The 21,648-nt window shown below is 37.8% G+C and overlaps 1 protein-coding gene across 2 annotated transcripts; it reads right to left on the minus strand.

Annotated features, from left to right (window-relative positions):
* Positions 1–824: 824 nt before the first annotated feature.
* On the minus strand, positions 825–13,516 carry LOC116105463. 2 transcript variants are annotated; one of them, XM_031391881.1, is made up of 14 exons: positions 13,072–13,516; positions 12,141–12,279; positions 11,292–11,511; positions 11,117–11,217; positions 10,451–10,572; positions 10,268–10,359; positions 9,340–9,445; positions 7,700–7,854; positions 6,209–6,336; positions 3,798–3,919; positions 2,802–2,899; positions 2,449–2,690; positions 1,888–2,269; positions 825–1,786 (listed from the first exon to the last, which is right to left on the minus strand). In XM_031391881.1, the coding sequence occupies exons 1-14, from the start codon at positions 13,333–13,335 to the stop codon at positions 1,726–1,728; spliced, it is 2,232 nt and encodes a 743-aa protein (XP_031247741.1). In that variant the 5' UTR covers positions 13,336–13,516; the 3' UTR covers positions 825–1,725. The 2 variants fall into 2 exon arrangements, with proteins under 2 accessions (XP_031247741.1, XP_031247740.1); XM_031391880.1 differs by having other exon boundaries at positions 6,209–6,339; positions 13,072–13,515.
* Positions 13,517–21,648: the final 8,132 nt, after the last annotated feature.

Raw genomic sequence — 21,648 nt, forward strand, 5'->3', positions numbered from 1 at the left:
CTTGAGGACAAGGTGGCTCTCCTAGGAGGGGGTATTGATAGGAAACTAGACATTCCAGGAGGTTCAGAGGAGGGCAGCAAGGGAATCTGCTTAAAAAGGAATATTTAGACGTGGCACCAGATTAGCAAAGGAGTTTGTTTGGCCTACAGACTAGTAGAATAAGTTTGTTAAGATAATTGGGTATAAGAAGGTTACGAAAGCTGTACAGGGTATGTGATTATTCACAAAGTTGTATTGGGAGGGTCCTAGCTCCTCGAAGTGCTAGAGTTATCTTTCTTTTCATTTTCTGCATTCTGTTCTTCTTCATTTTCCATTAAAGTTCTCAGTACTGGAACATTCAGTTCTGCAGATTATTAATACAAATATCAAAGCATTATTCAGTGTTTACTCTTGTTCTTTGTGTGAGTTGAGTGGGTTGACGGTGAATCAATCAGGTTCCTATCATGCACATATGTAATATATAGTTGTAAAAACACATTTATATATTGCATTTGCATAAGTAGCTTCAAGGGGTGCAAAAGAACTAAGAAACTACTCAAAGTAGGATCTAACAGAACTTGAGTCAGCTTAATTCACTAAACAAATTAAACGAAGCTCAAGATAGAGACATTAAATTTCCAAGCCCAAACACCACCTTTAGAAGATTTTCCTAGAGTTTGGCATATGACTGTGAATACCAATTTGCTATGTATTAATTTGTATCAATCCATGATAAAAGTAATCACATATTTTCAAGTATAAAATATTTTAGATAATTGGTTTTCATAAACTAAATAAATAAATAAAGAGAAGAAGATGAATAGAAATAACTTTATTTAGGATTGAATTCATGAACAAAAAGTTTACTAGAAATGGAGCTTGAGGTTTGTTCCCAAGATCAATCAAACTAGAACAGAGATTAAGCTATAATTTCTTTTGTCAACCCAAGCTCAAAAATTCGGAGAAAACAAGTATTATCCAAACAAACTTATGAAAGCCTATATATGATGGGCCAACTTAGTTTATATTTAATTTTGTAACTCTAGAAGAATGGGGGACACAATATATACATACTATCATTTACTAATGACAGGTACTTTAAAAGACAAAGCTTAGGTGGCAGGATAACTGTTCTTCAGGGTTTCATGAAACCCGCCACTCTAGAATTGAATCGATCGATTGAGGGTAAAGCTTCAGTGATAGCAGAAAATATCATATCAACCTAGGAACATACTTCAGACATAATGAGGGTACGCCTTGGGTTAATAAAGCGGTTTCTGCAGAAGAATCTTTTAGAGATCACTGTAGCCAACAAATTTACCAATTATAGCAGCATTGCATCTTCCTGATATGTTATCTTTTATAGGATTTCTCATCATCTTTGCACATTGTCTTCTTACTACAGACTTTTGTTGTCCATTACTATGACAAAAAGTTTTGTTAAAACGAAGGGCTGGGCTTGCAAAATGGCCACCACAATTGAGAACCCTGGACTTAGGAAATTACAACATTAACTTTGAAACGCTGTTCATCACTTGGGTATCAAGTACTCGAAGGGTATCCCTTCTGTCAATAATGGTTGGTTTTCTTCCTTGGCTTAGTTCACTAATCTGGATATCCAAACATGCAGATTTACCCCATATGGCAGAGAGATCGTTGATACACTGGAGGCTACCATATAAGAGAAACAAAGTTTAGAGTCAACCTTCTAGAATTTACAGTACAAGATTTGAGGTACATCTGCTGCTACTCTTGGGCTTCTTGAGCAGCTCGAGCTTCCAATACCTTTTGCATGGCCTGGTAACATCTGGAAAATATAAACTTGGTCAAAAGAAATTCATTTAACAAGCTTTTACCGATTCGTTTATAGCACAAAGATTATACAACTAAGAAAAAACTCAGTTATACCTCCAGGGCATATGGTCAAGGAACATCGATGGTGAAACAACTATATCTGTAAAATTTTCTCTGTTTGCTATAAAAGCTTTATAACTGTGATTCCTCTTTTGGGTTCTCCAGCTTGCCCACAGAGGAATATTCAAGCTTTGTCGTTGCAACACTATATGAATTGTAAGGCCAGGCAAAAACACCTCGGTGGGAGTTCCGGCTGTCCCATTTTCGGTTCTAGAGACGGTTTCCATTAAACAAGACACAGGATCACCTAATGGACTAGCACCAGCAGCAATGTCATGGAATGGATTAATAAAATCATCACCATCCGTTTCAACAATATTTTCTCTTGAGTCATCCTCATTCCAAATGGAACACTCTCTATTTGGTTGCTTGGCCCCTGGAGTGAAGTTAAAATATTTTAGCAAAGATACCTTTTGTCCCCTAAAAAACAAATTGAAGTGGCATATGATCTCTCACAGTCATGAGAACAAAAAAAGAATCATGCATAACTTTAGCATGCAATATAATAAACAAGCATAAGAAAGAGACTAGCTCTTGCATCATCCTCATACTGACCCCCATGGATGTGGTTATTGAAATCCTCAGTCGTGTTGATCTCAGAATGATTTACAGCTGCGTCTTTTGCCTCAATTTTACTTATTTGATACTTGCTTGCATAGAGAAACTGGCGTGCAAGTCTGAAAATTAATGCTATATCAGTTGTAGTATCTTGTGCCAGTGCCATTATTGCAGATGCACGTAGCCGCAGGATCGATCCAACTGAAAGGCGTGCAGAAAATTCATTTTCGTATACAACGCTGCAGAAAGCTCAACACTTTACAATGAAACAAGATCATGAAACCTCTAGCAAAAGAAAGCAGATTATTTTCTTTGAAACTTTCAGCAGTATGAATGGCAATCAAAATTACCTTGTAATAAATTCTGTACAAGCATTTGCAATCACTGAATCCACACACGGCAGGGCACCATAAGTATATACATGCAAATTTGGGAATCGACCATATAGCTGCAGCAGAAAGGAGGAAACAATCATGTTCTTTAAGAAATCCAAAATACTATTGTTAGGAGTTGAATGGAAGCAGACAATAGGGGAGGGAATAACCTCTAGGAAAACTCTGCATGAAAAAATGACATAAATTGTTCTCAAACAAGTTGAGTCATTTAATTAATGCACTTTGTGTAGAGATTCAATCAAACATGTATCATTTCTAAGGTATGTTAATTATGCATGTTGGATTGAATCTCGTTTATTCAAACTAAACTAACATAAAGGCTTAAAATTTGTGTCAATATAAATATTTGGGGTGGGTGGGTGATGCGAACCTACCTAGATTCTTTTACCCAACCACACCCAGAGTGATAAGCACAAGAGTATATTCAAACAATTCAAGGAAACATCAAGGAAATTAAACAAAATAACAACAAAATAATAATATGCTGGACTTCGAGGGCCAGCTACCTCCTCTTCACTATATTCACTTTTCAGATACCCCCCTCTCAATCTCTGCTGCTCCTTTTATTCACTCCCTTCTCCTAACAGAATTCAACCATCCACCATTCTCCTTTCGCCACCTATCCATTCCACTTTTTCTTCTCTTCACACGTTAATTGCCTTTTTATCACAGTTAATCCACTACTGCCCTTTCCTACATTTCTTATTATAGACCAGCACACTAAGGGTCTTATCAGTGGGTGGTGTGCTATATGTACATTCCGCAATCACCTTATTCAAAGGATACATAATCAGTAATTACCTCTTTTTTACTGCCAAATTTTCTAAATTTTATTAAAATGACAATGGTCATCTCAGTAGAAAGTCTGATGTTTCAACTGATAACTGAAAAAAAGATAGATTAAGCAAATAAAAGAGATAATTGTATCAGTGCAAACAAAGAAAGCCATACTCTCAGTCCTAGCAATGTAGCAATGGAACCTCCCAAAGAATGTCCTACTAATCGCACATTGTAACCATCACACTCACATCCAGCTCCCAGTAATGAGGAAAGGAATCCAGTTGAACCAAAATCTGCATTCCATTTTCACTAATTGGTCAGAAGAAATATGAGGTGGAATGCAATTCATATACTGAAAAATGATGGAGAATCAAAAGACTAAAAATTTATTATTTGTTTAGGAATTTCAAGATTTAAGTCTTATTAATACTTATTCAAGTTGAATTGGTTTTCCTCATTCGACTTTAAGGTAGATCTCTGTTTCAATTTTATTAATGAACTGGCCACTATCAATTGGACTGTATTGTTACTCAAAAATGACCCTTACAAGAAGGGTTTTCAAGAAAGCACCCATTATTGTTTAGTGAATAAACTGACGGAAATAGATCTGAANTCTCTCTCTCCCTAACTGAATTCCTTTGCTGTCCCAACCCTTAATCGCCACCTGTCCCAGCCTAAACCCCTGGAAGTTTCCTGCCACATCACCAAAATCCCCTACTTCCCAACCTTATGTTTCCTACAATAGACCAGCACACTCAGGGTCTCATCATTACCCGCCCCAAGCAGTACCACCTTGTCCTCAAGGTGGAAGGAGGGAAATTGGTTACCCGACACCATCCCGCTCCTCCACTCCTTCACCGCCCTCTGCTTCCTTACTAAATTCTTCCTCCACTTTTGTCATTCGTCGGAAAAGGGTTGTTCGTAGTTGAGGGATGTTGGAATCGATCGTTCGAAGCGCTTCCAAGCTTGTGCTCCAGTAACCGGCGGTTGGCATGGAATTAGAACGTGCCTCCTCCCAAGATCGGCATGCCGGCGTTGGGTTGGCTGGATATTTTGGACTGTCGAGGAGAAGGGAAGATCTGGAGTCATGCGATTTGTTTTTGTTATAAGGGAGTTGGACCCTTGACCCGAATTCCTCTGACCCGATTCCTTGCCCAAGCCCCAAGTCTGCTGGCCCATGTCCTCTTCTAGGTCCAATTTCAGTTTGTCCAAGCCCGTGCTCAGTTATAATTGTTTTCCCATGTTTGTCCAGCCCAAATTTTAAGTCTTCCAAGGCCCATTTTTTCTTCTCTTTTTGTTGGGCCAAATCTAATAAGTGAACTAAATTATCAAGTTGGGCTAACCTGATTTCGGCCCGAATTTCCGATTTCAGCCCATTACGAAAGGCAACCATTAAAACTTCTTCTTTAACTTCAACCAAAGGAGCAGAGACCGCTTCAATCCTCCGACGATATTCCTCCACCGTGCCTAGCTATCGGATTCCCATTAGTGCTTCGTATGGACTTCCCTCATGTGACCCACTAAAACGGTGAAGCAACAACAATTTAAAGGTTGCCCAAGAAGTTATCAAAGCTCGAACTTCCATCCATTGGTACCAATTTACAGCGCCGTCCTCCATACACATGGCCGTTGCTGTGAGACGATCTAATTCAGTGATTCCATTGACTGAAAAATATTGTTCAGCTCTGAATATCCACCCATGAGGATCCTCGCCGGAAAAAATAGGAAGCTCCAGTTTCCGGCCACCAGTGTTTGAGTTTTCTCCTTCAACTCGGTGCCCCATATTTCGTCCCTGTTCGTTTTCTCTCGACCTCTGTCTTTTCGACGAAATTTCTCTGCCTCTTCTTCTCTCGTCTTCTTCATCCTTTCTCCTCATCCATTCTCGTATCTCCATTAAACCATCCAGAACAACACCAATATCTCTCCCAAGTTTTGACACTTCCCTCTCTACATTTTCTATTCTAACTTCCATTCTTGTATCACCCATTCCATTATCGAACTGCTCTGATACCATTTGATGCAAACCTACCCAGATCTCTTGCTCACTCATACACAAATACTAACACCAGAAGTAATCAACAGTTCATTGTAAATATCATGTAAACATCCAAAATAATAGAGTATATATTGCATTGAGAAGTTCAGAATTACACTCAGCTATGGACTATATCTCAACGTCAGATTTACAAGAATTCAATTAACAAACAATGGAAACTAATGGAAAAATATATATGTTGGACTTCGAGGGCCAGCTCCTCCCTAATTGCTAACTTCGAGGGTTAGCTCCTCCCANAATTGGACTGTATTGTTACTCAAAAATGACCCTTACAAGAAGGGTTTTCAAGAAAGCACCCATTATTGTTTAGTGAATAAACTGACGGAAATAGATCTGAATTATTATTTCCCTCACGTTCGACATTCCTTGTACACTTAACCAAATTAAAATATTTCTGTGATCAAAGCCCAAATTCCTCCTCCAATTAGCTATTCATATCAAATAATAACCAAGGATGAAGGCAAGAATAATAACAGCCATGAAGAAGGACTAGAACAGAAAAATCAACAATTATTAATAACAATACCATCATTATCATATCTAGGATTTCCCTCAACTTGCATATAAAGCTCCCGTGCAGCCTCAACTATACCCAGGTGCCCATAGTGTGGGGAAGATGATTCCACGCTTTGCTTTATATCAAGGTGAATATGACTACTGAAGAAAAAAACAAAAATAAGTTCATATGTGGAGGTTGATTCTTTTAGAAGAGCTTAAAAACCATACAAATTCTAAAGTGATACAAACAATTATATATGTTACTTCAATGAATTAAAGTGCATATGACCTTGTAAAAACCTAGAACCATGTCACAGTTTTACAGGAAGCTTAGATGCTATATATTGTCTGATGACTTGAATGTTTATCATATTGGAACTGCTATATTACTAACCGGGTAATATTGTTAACCCTTTTTTTAAGTCTCAAGTACCAATGTTTTAATTACTATAAACATTTAAGTATAGTTACTAAAACATGTTTAAGAACATGAAATTGAAACGTCGCTACTTGAACAAAAAAAATGGTCAATAATGTTATTGAGGCCAGTAACTTAGTGTGATCCCTCTTATAATTATAGAATCATTGATTTGGTATATTTTCTTGTGCAGATAACAAGGTTGGTAGCTAGTCAGATTTTTCTTATATACACATGGGTAATTATTCAGATGTCCCTTGTATTTTGCAAAAACCCTAAATATACTCCCTGTAGTTTCAAAAATAACTCTCATTTTTGCTTTTTGTAAATTACTGACTTCTCTTGAGGTTTGTTCTATAAGGAAAGGTAAGAGAAAGTTATGAAATTATAAGAGGTGTGTTTGGAATTGGGGTAAATCTTCAGGTAGATCAGCAATAATTGCCCCTAGCATTTTTACCAATGACTCCGAGACAGAGCTTCATATGCAACACAAATATCAGTTGACCATACTGGTGAAATATATATTATGACATCAAGAAGGCAAACATGTATTATATATCAAAACGTAGACAACTGATGATTACTATGTTTTGTGCTCTGATTCTATATTGCATAAATTTTGGATGAGTTTGAATCAAATGATAAATTTTGTCCCTACAAAAAAGTCAAGAATTTTTCTACCAAGGGCAACTTTGCACAATAAATATAAAATATAAACTTATTCAAGTTTATCAATTTAATAAATCATGACCGTCTTAAGTACATGCACTTTTTAACATTTCACTAGTGCTCAAGATACAGACACAAGATAAATATTCTGCAATTGTTATGAAACAGAAGGCTTTAGCATTTTTCATTTTCCCCACTTTACCATTCTTAATTCAGCCTATTTCCTTATCTCCTATTACTCTCTTTATTAATGAAATGTAAGAAATACGGGATTGTCTGAATTGATACTCAAAGCTACGACATGAAGTGATGAAACTTTCACTTTCCTTACATTCAGCACACAAAACCATGTATGTGTACACTACTTAAAATTGCTAAATGTGCTTCTGTATCTACTCACACTTAGCACGAGAGAGAGAGAGAGAGACATACTTCATTAACCCATCCAAATCTTCAGCAGAAAGGAGACATTCCCTGCCTAAACCATCAGTTATTAAGTCTTCAGGGGTCTCAGTTCCTCGTACAGCAATTACCACAGATTTTAGATGATGTAAAACCAAAATAAAGTATGCAGCTTTACATTTTTCCTAGAGAAGAAAGAATCCATATAGAGTACCCAAAACATCTGTTAGATCGCTGAGGTTATAATAATAAGAAATTTGCATTTTTAAAAATGAAAAGATAACAGAAGAATTTTTAGCAAGTGGAGTGACAGTTTTCAGAAAAAAATAAAAAAAATAAATTCTGCAGTAATATCCTCTACAATTGAAGTAATAGTAAAATAAAAGAGCATAGTGTTTGTGGAAATCAAAACAAGTTTACCATTCTGAATCACAAAATTAGGTAGCTCAAAACAAAAATAAAAGAAAAGAACAATTATGCTGTTTCAGAAGAGGGATTCATTTTGATGAACTCACACTATGTAACTAGGATATTAAACAAGTAAATTTCTGATACACAGAATACAGATGCCTCCAGACTTTACCTGAGCTGAATTTAGCTAAGAAAAGCCCTAGGAATTAAGAAAACTTTATATTGAAGTATTTAGGAGCATAATGTATCAGTTTTTTAAAATGACCTCATGATTTCTAAGTTCGAAAATAAAAATCGATAGTTGGTTTCAGAAAATGTTTGTGAAAGCACAAAATAATTTGCCAGATTTTGTAAAAGAAAAGAAAAAGGAAAAACCTCCATTCCATAAGAAATTTTCAACTAAACATTTTGTCATTAAGTGTTAGTTCTTATAAAAATTAACTTAGTTAAGAACTAATTTCTACAAATGACATTTAAAGCAATAAATTTTCTCTCTACATTCAAAAATTAATTTACCAATAAGCATTCAGCAACTATGAATTTAGATTAATATTTCAAACTGTTCAAAATAGCTAGTTCAGATATAAGATTCATGTACAATCAACTGCGTTAATTGTACTAAAAGAATTAAAGCAACCAAATTAAAAATAAGCATATTATTTATTGGTTAGTCACAGACTTAAAATTTAGTGAAAGAAACAAATAATACCATTGGATATTAACTACATTTCCACCAGAAGAATTTCTACTGTTCTCATATCAAAATACTGTTTTTCAAAAAATGATACAAGAAGAATTTTGAGTCTCGGAAGTACTATATCCTATTTGTTGTTTCCATTTCTTATTTTCATTTTCTTGAATAATAGCGAATGGACCCTTATTTATCTTACCTTCCACATTTATAGAATTCATCTCTTGGTTGAAATGCCAATACTGCAAATTCTAAAGCATTAACACATTTAGATTGCATGACTTTGTCCTTATCATGGTCACAGTTTAGATGGTATTTTTCTCTAATAGCAATATTGCAATCCCACAAGGCTTACTCGATAATAAGTCATCAATCTCCTTCATTTGCAAAGCTCAGATAAAAAGTGCTATCAACATGGTAAAAACCATCAAAGAGATTTATGCAAGATATATATATAGTCATATGTCCATCGAGTTTCAAGCCTAGAACAAGTTTTTCAATACAAACCCATCTCCAACCTATTTTTGTTGCAAAACCAAGATAAAAAGTACTATCAACATAAACTCACCTGACCCACACGTCCTTGCCGAAGTACATCTGGGGATAAATTGACGTACTTTAGAAAGGCTGCCGCATGGCCTCGCCACCAATTATCACCATCAAGCATGGGTCGCCTGAGAAGAATCGAATAAAAGTTCATGATTGCAACGGACTAAAAGATTTTCTAAGCAGTAGTAGATATGTTGTACATACCACTATTTTCATGTGTGTGTATAGACAAAGGGGATCCCCTTTTATACAAAATGTATGAGAGATACAACACATTAAAAATGCCAAAAAAAGGCAAACCTTGGAGAAAAGTATACAGAGGTGCCAATGGTATTTCACGTGTGTTTATAAAAATTATAGAGTATTTATGAGATATGACACATTTTGGGTAGTAACTTCTAATAACTCAAATTATACATACGAAAGAAGGGTCAAAATGTAGGTCAGAGACCCTCTTTATAAGTTTTCTAAAAATATATTCCCTGAATCCTAATAGAGGCCATAATGTAATCTTCAAGATGTTCCTCACAAGTATACATATATCACACATACCAAATTTCAAGGTGATTAGTTATCCATATGGAGCATATCACTTCCACATAAACAGGTCCACAGGAACTATCACTAAAAGAACCAGATAGATGATGTCCAATTGATTAGAAATTGGCATGTATAACAGGGGCAAAACATTAGATCTAGAGGTTATCTGCCCAAAAAATGAATCCCACAAAAGTTATGAAATGATGTGGGGGCTGCTACGCTTACACTAGGTGCAATTTCATCCTAAAATAGTCATTGATATTTAGTTTTTCTATATAAAATTGATTGACGAACAAAATCACCATAATTATTACAAGGATCTTCAGTTTTCTTAACACATTTGCAGCATAACTTCAAACCCTTTTACATACAGGTCCCTGAGGCAAGATTTATAATCAACTGGTTACCTGCTACGAGTCCATGGAGACAAAACCCCTTGCCTATAAAGCCATGCACAAGGAAATAATATAGGATTTCTTCCAACATCAAGTAATGGGCCCTGCATCACGCATCACTTATGTATAAGATTGATTATAAGTAACTATAAAAAGGTTTATTATTAAAGATAGAAACAAAATGTTTCTTAATACAGTGTAGGCAGCTTCAGCAAATTTATGAAAAGCAGCAGCTTCCTGAAGCCGTTCTTGAGGTGCCTCGAGAAATCCTTCATATGATATTGGGGACTGGCTATGCCTCTGCAATAAAGCTAAACCTGAACAGATAATGCTTTATAAAGTCAGGCAAGACAGACTGGTGAAGAAAAAATTGAGGATGTATAACTTGAATTATAGACCGAGGATTTAGGAAAGTCACTAAAAATTATTCAGAAAAAAATCTATTCTATAATTGTTATGCCTTTCTTGCTGAAGATTTAATAATTTTATTTTGTATAGTATGTAATTGTTACATAGGCCTTATACACAAACAGAATTGACAATAAATGAAAAAACAAATACATAAGCATGTGGTAGCATGTCAAATCTTACATATATATACTTAGCAGGGGGGGAAATAAACAGAAAGAAAGCTAACAAAATTCCAATCTCTCTTATAATATCAAGATCCTTGGGGTTTAGGATTAGGGAGAAGGTTGGTTGGGATCAGCATCAGCACAGGGTTAAGGTTTATATCCTACCTATCAGGGAGTGGCCCAAAAAATAAAAATAAAAACAAAAATAAGCATACAAAGAAATTGCATGAAACAGCTACATGAATATACTAAGAAACTAACTAAGGTCAAAATACTCAAAACAGACCTGCCAAAAGTTCCAAATGGCCAGTGCCTGATGCACGATAAGCAACAAGATCACCAAGTAATTTTGCTACTGAATATATTTCATCTTCCTCTGAGACAGTTCTGGACAAATTATAAAAGTTGAAATCAGATGGAATCGACCAATAATGAATATGATACTTAACGAACTGACTTACAAGTATTGAATACGTCCAAAACAGCACATTATCTCACGAATGCCATGATCAAATACTTCATGATAGTGAGCTTTCCATACATCATCTTGGGTTGCATAAAAGGACCTCCATCTTAAAACATCAGAACCTATAAAACACTGCACTAGTGCTACAAAACAGACCATGATGACAAATAACAGCAATAGCTTTTGCATCCACCAGTTACCATTTGAAGACACTCCTGCAACAAAAAATTCAAATTGCTGAACAGAATGGTAAGTTTCTAATATCATCAACCTGAATAACCCAGCCCTGCTAAGGTTTTGGTTTAATTTTTCACACCTGAGTTAATCCATAATAGTGAAACAGATGTTTATCCATTGCTTTATTTTGTTTTTCTCGGTTAAAAAAATAAATGAGAGAGAGAAGAAGAAAGTAGAAGAGAAAAAATTGTTAAACTAGTTTACAGACTTGGAAAAGTAACTTCCCTTATTTAAATAATATTAAAGCCACATTTTCAGCTCATACCTTGACATGATTCCCATTTCTTTTCTCCAAATAACAAGATCAATCTCATTAAATTATTACTGGAATCAAACCTTGGTTTTGCAGCTAATGGATGGAGGGCTGAACTTACCCATTTCCGATGAAGTAATAAAGACTTCATGTGGTAAAATATTTTAACTTTTTCTCTGTATATTACTTTTTTTTTTTTTTTTTAAAGAAATGAGAAATTTTCATTCAAAAGTATTAGAAAAAGCTGAAGCTGTAAATCACCCAAAGGCAAACACAAACTTAATTCTCAAGCCATGTGATAATAATAACAACAATAACAAGCACATAAAGATAATGCAAGAATGAACATCTTACCTAAAACACACCTACTTGGAGTTTCATCATCAGAAACATATTTAGCCATGTTGAACAAGAGGTAAGTTGCACCCACAACTTGAAACAATGCAATTACTATTGCAAAACGGGTCCACCAAAGCCATGTTTTGTACCTCAGCTGTTCAGAGAAGCAAAAAAACATTTTTTTCTTGTATGTTAGAGTTATAGCAGTTGAGCGATAGCCCTATGCATTAAACAAGTTTACAGGAAAAGGGGTGTATAATTAAGTGAATAATCCTATAGGTAACCCATGGTTAGACATCTTAAGTGATAGCTCTGAAGACAAATTATGCCAAAAAATGAACGGTGGTTGAAACCAGCAAATGATTTGTAATAAACTACAATATACATTTGATAAGTACATTACATCTTCACATTACATTCTTTTTTGCTCATCTAAGAAACTACAATATCCACCAAATAGCCTAAAAGTATTCTGAAATAAGCTGAAATGCATACAATAAAGTTATTTCATATACAAATACTAAAATGACTAGAACACAACTAAACTTCTAAAAGAAACTACAATACACCAAAAGTGTACTCCTAAAAATACTAATTAGGCTTTAGTAAACCATTTAAAGCATCCTCACCACCATGCTCATACTATATGTAAGTAAACAATCCTCTATGTAACCCTTGGTTAGACATTTAAACAACAGCGAAGAAGACGAAATTAAGCCCAACAATGAAAGCTAGTTGATTGTAGCATATGATTCAAGATCAGTACATATAGAAAAGAGTGTCTACACTTCTATTTAGACTTCATTAAACTCTAGTTAGTGTCTGATGCATGTTTAAAAAATTACCCCAAAGAAACACAACAACAAACGTGGTTCTTCTTCAATTGCTCAACACAAACAAACAAACATTCCCAGCATTGCATTTGGTTTAAAAAAAAAAAAATTACCCTTCTTTCATTGCGGATGATGGTGTCAGCAGTAGAATCAAGAACGGATTTGGCAGTGGCTTCTTGTGCCATCCCTGTTTTAATCATGGCGCCAAATTTAATCCCAGCGGCCAATGAAACAACCCCAATGGGAAAAAGCTTGTGGGCATCACAAGAAGGAAACGCAACAAAAATAAGAATCCCACCAATGATCACCACCATTACGTTGGCAACTCCAGAGATTATTGTCCCAAATCTTAAGCTCTGTAGCCTTGACACCCCCATGGCTTTGACGAAATATGGGTGTTTGGGTGAAATTGGTGGCAGCTGAGCTGAATTGTGGTGGGTACTGCTGAAATTAAGAAGGAAGGTAGTGATGGGCACGTTGAAGTCACACTAATTATGGCATGAGGGTTTTAACATTTTAAAATGAGTGATATTACCCAACAATTCTATTCTCTCGTAATTCTGACGGAATAACTTACCATTGACCAATTTACGATTAATTGGTAAACCTATGTGAGACTCACCGACCAATTATAAACTGTCAAAATTATGAAAAAAAAGTTAATGGGAGATGATGATTGGTATAATAGTACTCTTTTAAAATTCAATCTATCCATTAATTCCCCGACAAAATGAATCAAATTTTCATTAACGAATTTAATTTTGGCAACTAAAATAACAATATTTTGACATTTTTTTATCACCGTAATGATGCCAGTGCCACTTATCACGTTATTTTATTATTTAGAATAACTTTACTCAGTTTAAAACGAGTAAGGACTTCTTCCCACCCAAGGTTTGTCTTAATGATATTTTTTCATCCAAAAAAATTTTAAAATCCAACTTTCCCACCCAAAATTTATATTATGACCAATCGCCAACCGATTCCAACATCTTTGTGACCCCAAACTCACCAAAACCCTTCAAACCTTACTCTTGTTGAGCTCGCAAATCGCCGGCAATCAAGTAATTTGTGAAATGCGTAGTTGCCCCTCCTAAGTCAGATTTCGACCAATTCCAACCACCAAGATCTAATCTGCCACCACCAAAAGACTCACTAGCATCCCCTCTTCAAAAGCCCCAGTAGCCTAAACTAAGTTTGCTCTCTCTTGGTCACCAAATCGAAAAGTGTATACTAGATAGTAAATAGAATATAAACTTTGGGTGGAAAAATGGTATTTTGAAACTTTTTGGGTGGGAAAGTCATTAAGGCAAACCTTAGGTGGGAAAAAGTCGTTTGCTCTTTTAAATAAAGAAATGGTAAGTTTTTTCCTTGGATAATTGAAAAGCAAATGAGTTGGCCAGTCTTAACCGTAGCTCTGCTACCAACTATATTTGTTTTCAAAGTTTCGTGATTGCTCTAAGTCCCGCTAAGCCAGCTAATTACCTATGTAAACTCAATGATATTATTAAGTCATACGCAAATAAGAAGCACAATGAGTATACAAACAAACACAAATTTTATGAAGACACCCATCTTTAACCTTTTATTTATTTGTTTACAAAGAAAATTAAAGATCACAATAGCCTAAATAGGACTTTATGCTTCTTGAGACACTCTAAAATAGCAATGTGATGAAACACCTGCTAATGCGTTGGTCTATATTATAGGAGATGTAGGAGGGGACAACAAGGAATTATTGGTAATGTAACAGAAAGGGTCCCGGCAAGTGAGTGTGAGGGAGAATTTGGGAGGACAGTTGGCAGCGTGAGTGTGGTTAGTGGGTGAATTCTATTATGGAGTATGGGACTGAATGGCATAAAATGGGACAAAGAGAATTAAGGGGGTATTCTAAAAAAGTGGAAAAGTGTCATTTGGGAGGTCGAAGTCTAGCAGGCTACGTTTTCCTTAGTGTTTTCATTTTTATTTTCATTGTTCTGTTTTCTATTTTTCTATTGAATTAAAGTTGTGTTGATTGGTGTAGATACCTGATATCAATACTAATATCATCATTTTCTTCATCTTCTTATTGTGTGAGTTTGCTGGTGTGTTTACTGGGTTTTTTCTGGTTAGATAGATATTGTGGTTGTTTGATTGTTGGATTTGAGATAGGTATCAATCAATTGGCATCAAAGCGTGGTTGTCTAGGTTATGGTTGGGACAAGAATGGAATCAAGGATGGACAACGTTGGAAAAGAAGTGACAAAGTTGGGTATAGATATGGGAACCATTCGAGAATGTATGAAAGAAATTCAAATGTGGATGAGAAGGTGTGATGAAGAAGAAGCAGGTCAGAAGATAGATATTGTGGTTTTTTTATTGTTGGATTTGAGATAGGTATCAATCAGTTGGTATCAAAGCGTGGTTGTCTAGGTTATGGTTAGGACAAGAATGGAATCAACGATGGACAATGTTGGAAAAGAAGTGACAAAGTTGGGTATGGATATGGGAACCATTCGAGAATGTATGAAAGAAATTCAAATGTGGATGAGAAGGTGGGATGAAGAAGAAGCAGGTCAGAGGAATGGAGACTAGTTGAGAAATGTTAATGACCATGAAGGAGAGAATCGAAATGGGGCTGGAGGTTTGGGAAATAACAGACAAAATTGGAACAAAATAGGGTGCAAAAAATACATGTATTTTCCAACAATGATCCGTACGATTAGATTTTTAGGGTGGAGCAGTACTTTAGCCTGAATGCGATCACCGATGAAGGAAAATTGACAGCGGCCACAATTTGTATTGAGGGGTAAGCCATAAACTGGTTCTAGTGGAAGGAAACCAAAGAGCCGGTGACTTCTTAGCCATCATTCAAGTTCGCTGTAATCCAACGCTTCAATGGGTCTTAAGAAAGTAACCTATATGAGACAGTAATGGCAATGAAGCAAACCAGTTTAGTCATTGATTTCAGATGTCGTTTTGAAGCAGTGGTCGCTTTGTTGATGGAGGAGAAGGAAGAAAAATTAAACGTGGCATTTCTCAATGGACTCAAAGTTAAGATTCGAGCTGAATTATGATTAGCCCAACCCACTTCCCTAATTCAGACTATTGAGATGGCCCAACGTATTGATGAGATGAACATGGCCTTAGAGGAAGCTCGGATTGTAATGCCAAAGCCCATCAGAATGAGTGGATTTAGGCAAGGAAATGGGTTTAATGTATCTGGGCCCAGAACTTTTAGTCAAAACATGACCCCACCCAATCATTATATGAAGTATCCAGGTCCACCCGAATCCCTAAGTTTTTTTTCCAATTTCAATTCAGTTCAACGAAACCTAGAGGGGTCTCTACAGAGTTCGTCAAACAGCTTCACACCATAGGAACAACCAACCATCTCATTTTGCTCTATCGATTGGCCATTTTTTTCAAAACGAGATTTTCCTTTTCGTAAGATAATCGAGGCTGAAATTCAACGCAAAAGAGAAAAGGGGTTGTGTTTTAAGTGGATGGAAAGTATCACCTTGGCCACAAATGCGGAGACAAACAATTTCAGATTCTTTTAGTTGATGAGGAAGAGGATGACCCAGGCCCTATAGAAGGGTACAACATCGTTGAAGTAGTCGAAGAACAACCTCAAGGGAGTGTCGAATTGTCACTCAGTTCTGTCGTCGGCATCAATGGACTGAAGATGGTGAAACTTAGAGGAGACATTGGAGGTAAAGAGGTTATTGTTTTGATTGATAATGGGGCCTCCCACAATTTTGTTAGTAAAGATACTGTCGAATTGTCACTCAGTTCTGTCGTTAGCATCAATGGATCGAAGACGATGAAACTCAAAGGAAACATTCAAGGTAAAAAGGTTTTTTTTTTTATTGATAGTGGAGCCTCCCACAGTTTCGTTAGTAAAGATATTGTTGAGAAATTGGGGCTTGCTGTTAAGAAAACTTAGGCGTTTGAAGCAAGAGTGAGATATGGGTATAAGGTGAGAAGTGAAAGGGAGTGTAAAGCAGTGTGTTTAGAGCCTCAGGGGATTCAAATCATCCAGGATTTTTTGCCATTTGATATGGGCAACTTTGACCTTGTGTTGGGAATGGCCTGGTTAGAAACTCTAGGTGAGACTACCATGAATTGGAAGGAACGGTTTATGAGGTTTAAGCTAGGTGATTAAACCATAAAGTTAATAGTTGACCCATCCTTTAGTACAACGACGGTGTCCTTGAAAGCCATGATCAAGAAATTGCAGAGTGAGGGCCCATGATATATGGTTGAGTTCGGTCAATTACAAATCCCGCTTGAGTGTGAGCAGAATGTAGATGTCCAATTATTACTATTCCTAGACAAATATCATATTGTCTTTGAGTTGTTTACGGGGTTACCACCCTCCAGACCGCAAGACCACACCATAAGATTACTACCTAATGCCCAACCACCAAATATTAGATCCATAGGTACCCATTTTACCTGAAAAATGAAATTGAGAAGATCATTGGGGAGATGCTGGCATCAGGACTCATTCAGCCTAGTGTGAGTTCCCTTTCGAGTCCAATTTTGTTAGTAAAGAAGAAAGACAAGGGCTAGCGGTTTTGTGTTGACTAAAGAGTGTTGAATAAGCTGACTATTCCTGATAAGTTCCCTATTCTAGCAATTGATGAGTTGTTTGATGAACTAGGGAGAGCAACTATATTTTCAAAGCTCGATCTAAAATCGGGCTATCACTAGATTCGTGTGCGATCTGAAGATACCCACAAAATAGTTTTTTGAACTCACGAGGGGTACTATGAATTCATGGTTATACCCTTCGGTTTGACCAACACACCCTTGACGTTTCAAGCCTCAATGAACGAGATCTTTCTATTGTATCTCCTAAGATTTATACTTGTCTTCTACGATGACATCTTGGTATACAACAAGTCTATGAGTGAACATGTACAACACCTCCAGATCACCCTTCATACCTAGGTGGAACATCACTTAGTAGCCAACCAGAAAAAGTGCTTCTTTGAACAAAGANGCAATAAGGAAGCTCTAAACATAATCCAGTAGACTGCCCAATACAGCTTGAGGGGGTGAAATCTGTTGCCCTGACCCATTTATCATCAGGGTCATCCTTAAAGAAGTTAAATAAAGGGTCTTCAAATTCCTCATAAGAAAAGCGTGTTTCTTTCTCAAAAATCCGGGGAGCACCAAGTAGCTTAAAATCAAAAGAAACCCAAAAAATAATCCTTTACAGTCAGCAAATTAACATTTAACCTAAGAAAGAAGAATAGTAAACATGATCTGAAAGATCCAACTCTCAAGCATGTGGATAACTGAATTCCACCATCCATCAAATTCCATGTATTTCCAATTGCAATATGTATTAAATAAATCTAGTCCATTCTTTCCCATTCAGAATCCATTAGACCACCTGTAAACAAGGTCTACAAAGCCAAGGGCAGGAAGAGGAATAGAAATTAGGGTGATGAGGTGTGAGTGTTAGGAGAGTGTGTGAATCGGTTAGGAGAATGGTGAGGTGTGCAATGGGTGTGAGTTTGTTAGACCAGAGAGAGATTATTGTTGTGAGGTGGACACACAGCTGGCAATTAGTTACAGAATAAGAATTGAATCAGTATATAAAGAAGATAGTGGAATGGGGGAGGGATATTGAGATATTTCCATAGGCTATTTGGGAGGTCCCCCAGCTCCTCGAACTGCTAGGAAACTATCCATTGTTCCTTTATTTCTATCAAATATTACTTAGCATCAGCTACTGTTATCTTTGATTGTGCACTCTATTGTTTGTGGTTTTGTGTGTGTTGTTGTGATTGTCTGTTGTGCAGGGGAATTCCATCAGAGTTCCATCAGCTTGGTATCAGAGCCAGATAACCAACAGGCCCACGCTGGGGAATGGTCAAGTCAAAGATGGAAAACAGGATGGAGAGTATGGAAAAAGAAATGAAGTCAGTAGTGGAGGACATGAGTTCAGTCAAGACTGACATTCGCAGTCTAAAAAGGAGTTCCTAACCGAGATGAGAGAATTAATGAGAATGAGAGATGAGAGGGATGAAAGACGTGACCGCGAGAAAGGGAAGTCCCAGTCAACCTCAGGGGATCAAGACAGTGGTTACGATAGGGAACCAGGCCAAGAAACAAACGGGAAAAGTGAGAAGGAGGAGAAGAAGGGCCGGAAACTGGAGCTCCCAATTTTCAATGGAGAAGACCCTTTTGGATGGACATTTCGAGCAGATCGTTATTTTGCAATTAACAGATATGGGCCATCGGAGATGGTGGAGGCCGCGGCAATATGTATGGAAGGCCGAGCATTGAACTGGTACCAATGGATGGAGGGTCGAGAGCCTTTCGAATCGTAGGGAGAGCTCAAGGCAATCGTAATCGCAAGATTTCGGCCGTCGTTCCAAGGATTTGCACATGAAGCGTTGGTGGCGCTGAAGCAAAACTCCACCGTGACTGAGTACAGAGAAGATTTTGAATCCCATACGACACCGTTGAAGGATTTGGGGGAAGAGTTGTTGATGGGTGTTTTTGTTAACGGGCTCAAGGAAGAAATTAGAGCTGAACTGAGATTGTTAAGGCCCAAGTCCCTTCAGGATCTGATTGAGCAGGCCCATCGTGTGGAGGAGAAAAACTGGATCATGGATAGATGTCGGCCCAAGCCTTTCAAAACCCAGGGAGCCAAAGAGAGTTATACCCGAGTGTCCAACAGCCCAGATATGACCCGACCCGCATGGTGGGCCAACCCAGCAAGAGTACCCGACCCGCCCCGACCCGCCCCGCCCCGCGTGGTGGCCCAATTCATCAAAACTACCAGAATCCAGCCAAAACGCATTATCGCGTGCACCCGATAGGAGAGAGAGAGCACCGCAGAATGGAGTTATGGGTTTCCGAGGAGGTTCAGGGGGTACTTTCCGGCGATTATCTGAAGCGGATATTCAGTTCAAACGGGAGAGGGGGCTCTGCTTCCAATGTGACGAGAAGTTCGGGCCTAATCATCGTTGCTGAAGTAAATCTTTACAGATTTTGTTAGCCTGGGAGGACGACGAGGCCGAGGAGAGTGAACTTCCACCGGGAAATGACGAAATCCCTAACCCAGAAGGTACTTACTTGGCTCTTTCCTTAAATTCCATTGTGGGTATTACGTCCGACAAAACCTTGAAAGTAAAGGGACAGATTGGGAAAGCCGATGTGGTGGTGCTGGTTGACAGTGGGGCATCACATAATTTTATTTCACAAGAGTTGATCGAGAGTCTGGGTATTGTGGTGGAAAGGGGTAAGCTCTTTGCGATAATGGTGGGAAATGGAGTCACGGTGAAGGGAGAAGGGGTGTGTCGGCAAGTTTCTCTGGATGTACAGGGGATTCAGATTAGACAGGATTTTTTCCCTTTTGAGTTAGGAGGAGCTTACATTGTTTTGGGGGTGACATGGCTGAGTTCCTTAGGGGATGTGTGCGTCAACTGGAAGAAATTAACCATTAGGTTTGAAGTAGATGGGAACAGAGTTAGTTTAAAAGGGGATCCATCTCTGCTGAAGTCGAAGGTCTCCCTGAAATCCATGTTGCGGTCCATTAACAACACCGAGGAAGGATTCCTGGTGGAGTGTTTTTCTATTGAGAAGGAATTATTGCCCAAGGGGGAGGATGTAAGTCCTGATGTTCAGGCAGTTTTGGATCAGTACAAGCACCTTTTCGATCAACCAACCAAACTCCCTCCACATCGCACCCATGACCATACCATACCCCTCAAAGAAGATGTTCCAACCCCTAACATCAGACCCTATAGGTATCCATATTTCCAAAAGAATGAAATTGAAAAACTGGTGGAAGAGATGTTGACAGCCAATATTATCCAGCCTAGTACCGGTCCATTTGCCAGCCCAGTGTTATTAGTCAAGAAAAAGGATGGTAGTTGGAGGTTTTGCGTTGACTACCGGGCCCTCAACGAAATAACAATTCCTGACAAGTTTCCGATTCCGACCATCAAGGAGTTGTTGGACGAATTGGCAGGGGCAACCATCTTTTCTAAGTTGGATCTCCGATCAAGATACCACCAAATCAGAATTAAACACGCAAATATTCCCAAAACTGCGTTTCGGACACATGAAGGTCACTATGAGTTTCTGGTTATGCCATTTGGTTTGACCAACGCACCTTCTACATTTCAGGCACTAATGAGCAGCATCTTTAAGCCAGTCTTGCGCAAGTTTGTACTGGTGTTTTTTGACGATATTCTGATATACAACCCGGACTTCGAATCCCACATCACACACCTGCGGCAAGTTCTTAGGATCCTGGATGAGAATGAACTGGTGATAAATGAAAAAAAATGTTTGTTCGGGCAGCCCAAACTGGAGTATTTAGGTCACCTAATCTCGGCTGAAGGAGTAGAAGCTGATCCTAAAAAAATTGAAGCAATGATTTCTTGGCCCACACCCACTAATGTGAAGGGCCTCCGCGGATTCTTGGGATTAACAGGATATTACCGCAGATTTGTAAAAGGGTACGGAGGTATAGCTCAACCCCTCACACGACTCCTGAAGAAAAACTCCTTTAAGTGGGATTCAGAGGCCGTACAGGCCTTTAATGCATTAAAAGCTGCTATGACTACGGTTCCAGTCCTGGTCACTCCCGATTTCAACTTACCATTCGAGATTCACACTGATGCCTCGGGCCACGGCATGGGGGCTGTCCTGGTTCAACAAAACCGACCCATAGCTTA

The sequence above is a fragment of the Pistacia vera genome, unplaced genomic scaffold (assembly GCF_008641045.1).
Source record: "Pistacia vera cultivar Batoury unplaced genomic scaffold, PisVer_v2 Contig5, whole genome shotgun sequence".
In the NCBI taxonomy this organism is placed as follows: domain Eukaryota; kingdom Viridiplantae; phylum Streptophyta; class Magnoliopsida; order Sapindales; family Anacardiaceae; genus Pistacia; species Pistacia vera.

What these genes read in the sequence shown, in the direction of transcription:
- LOC116105463 (XM_031391880.1), bottom strand. Translation starts at nt 13,335, where the DNA reads ATGGGGGTGTCAAGGCTACAGAGCTTAAGATTTGGGACAATAATCTCT. An exon ending in TCATCCGCAATGAAAGAAGG is followed by an intron (nt 12,280 to 13,071) that starts GTAATTTTTTTT and finishes TTCTCTGAACAG; the next exon opens with CTGAGGTACAAAACATGGCT. An exon ending in CTTGACCATATGCCCTGGAG is followed by an intron (nt 1,787 to 1,887) that starts GTATAACTGAGT and finishes TATATTTTCCAG; the next exon opens with ATGTTACCAGGCCATGCAAA.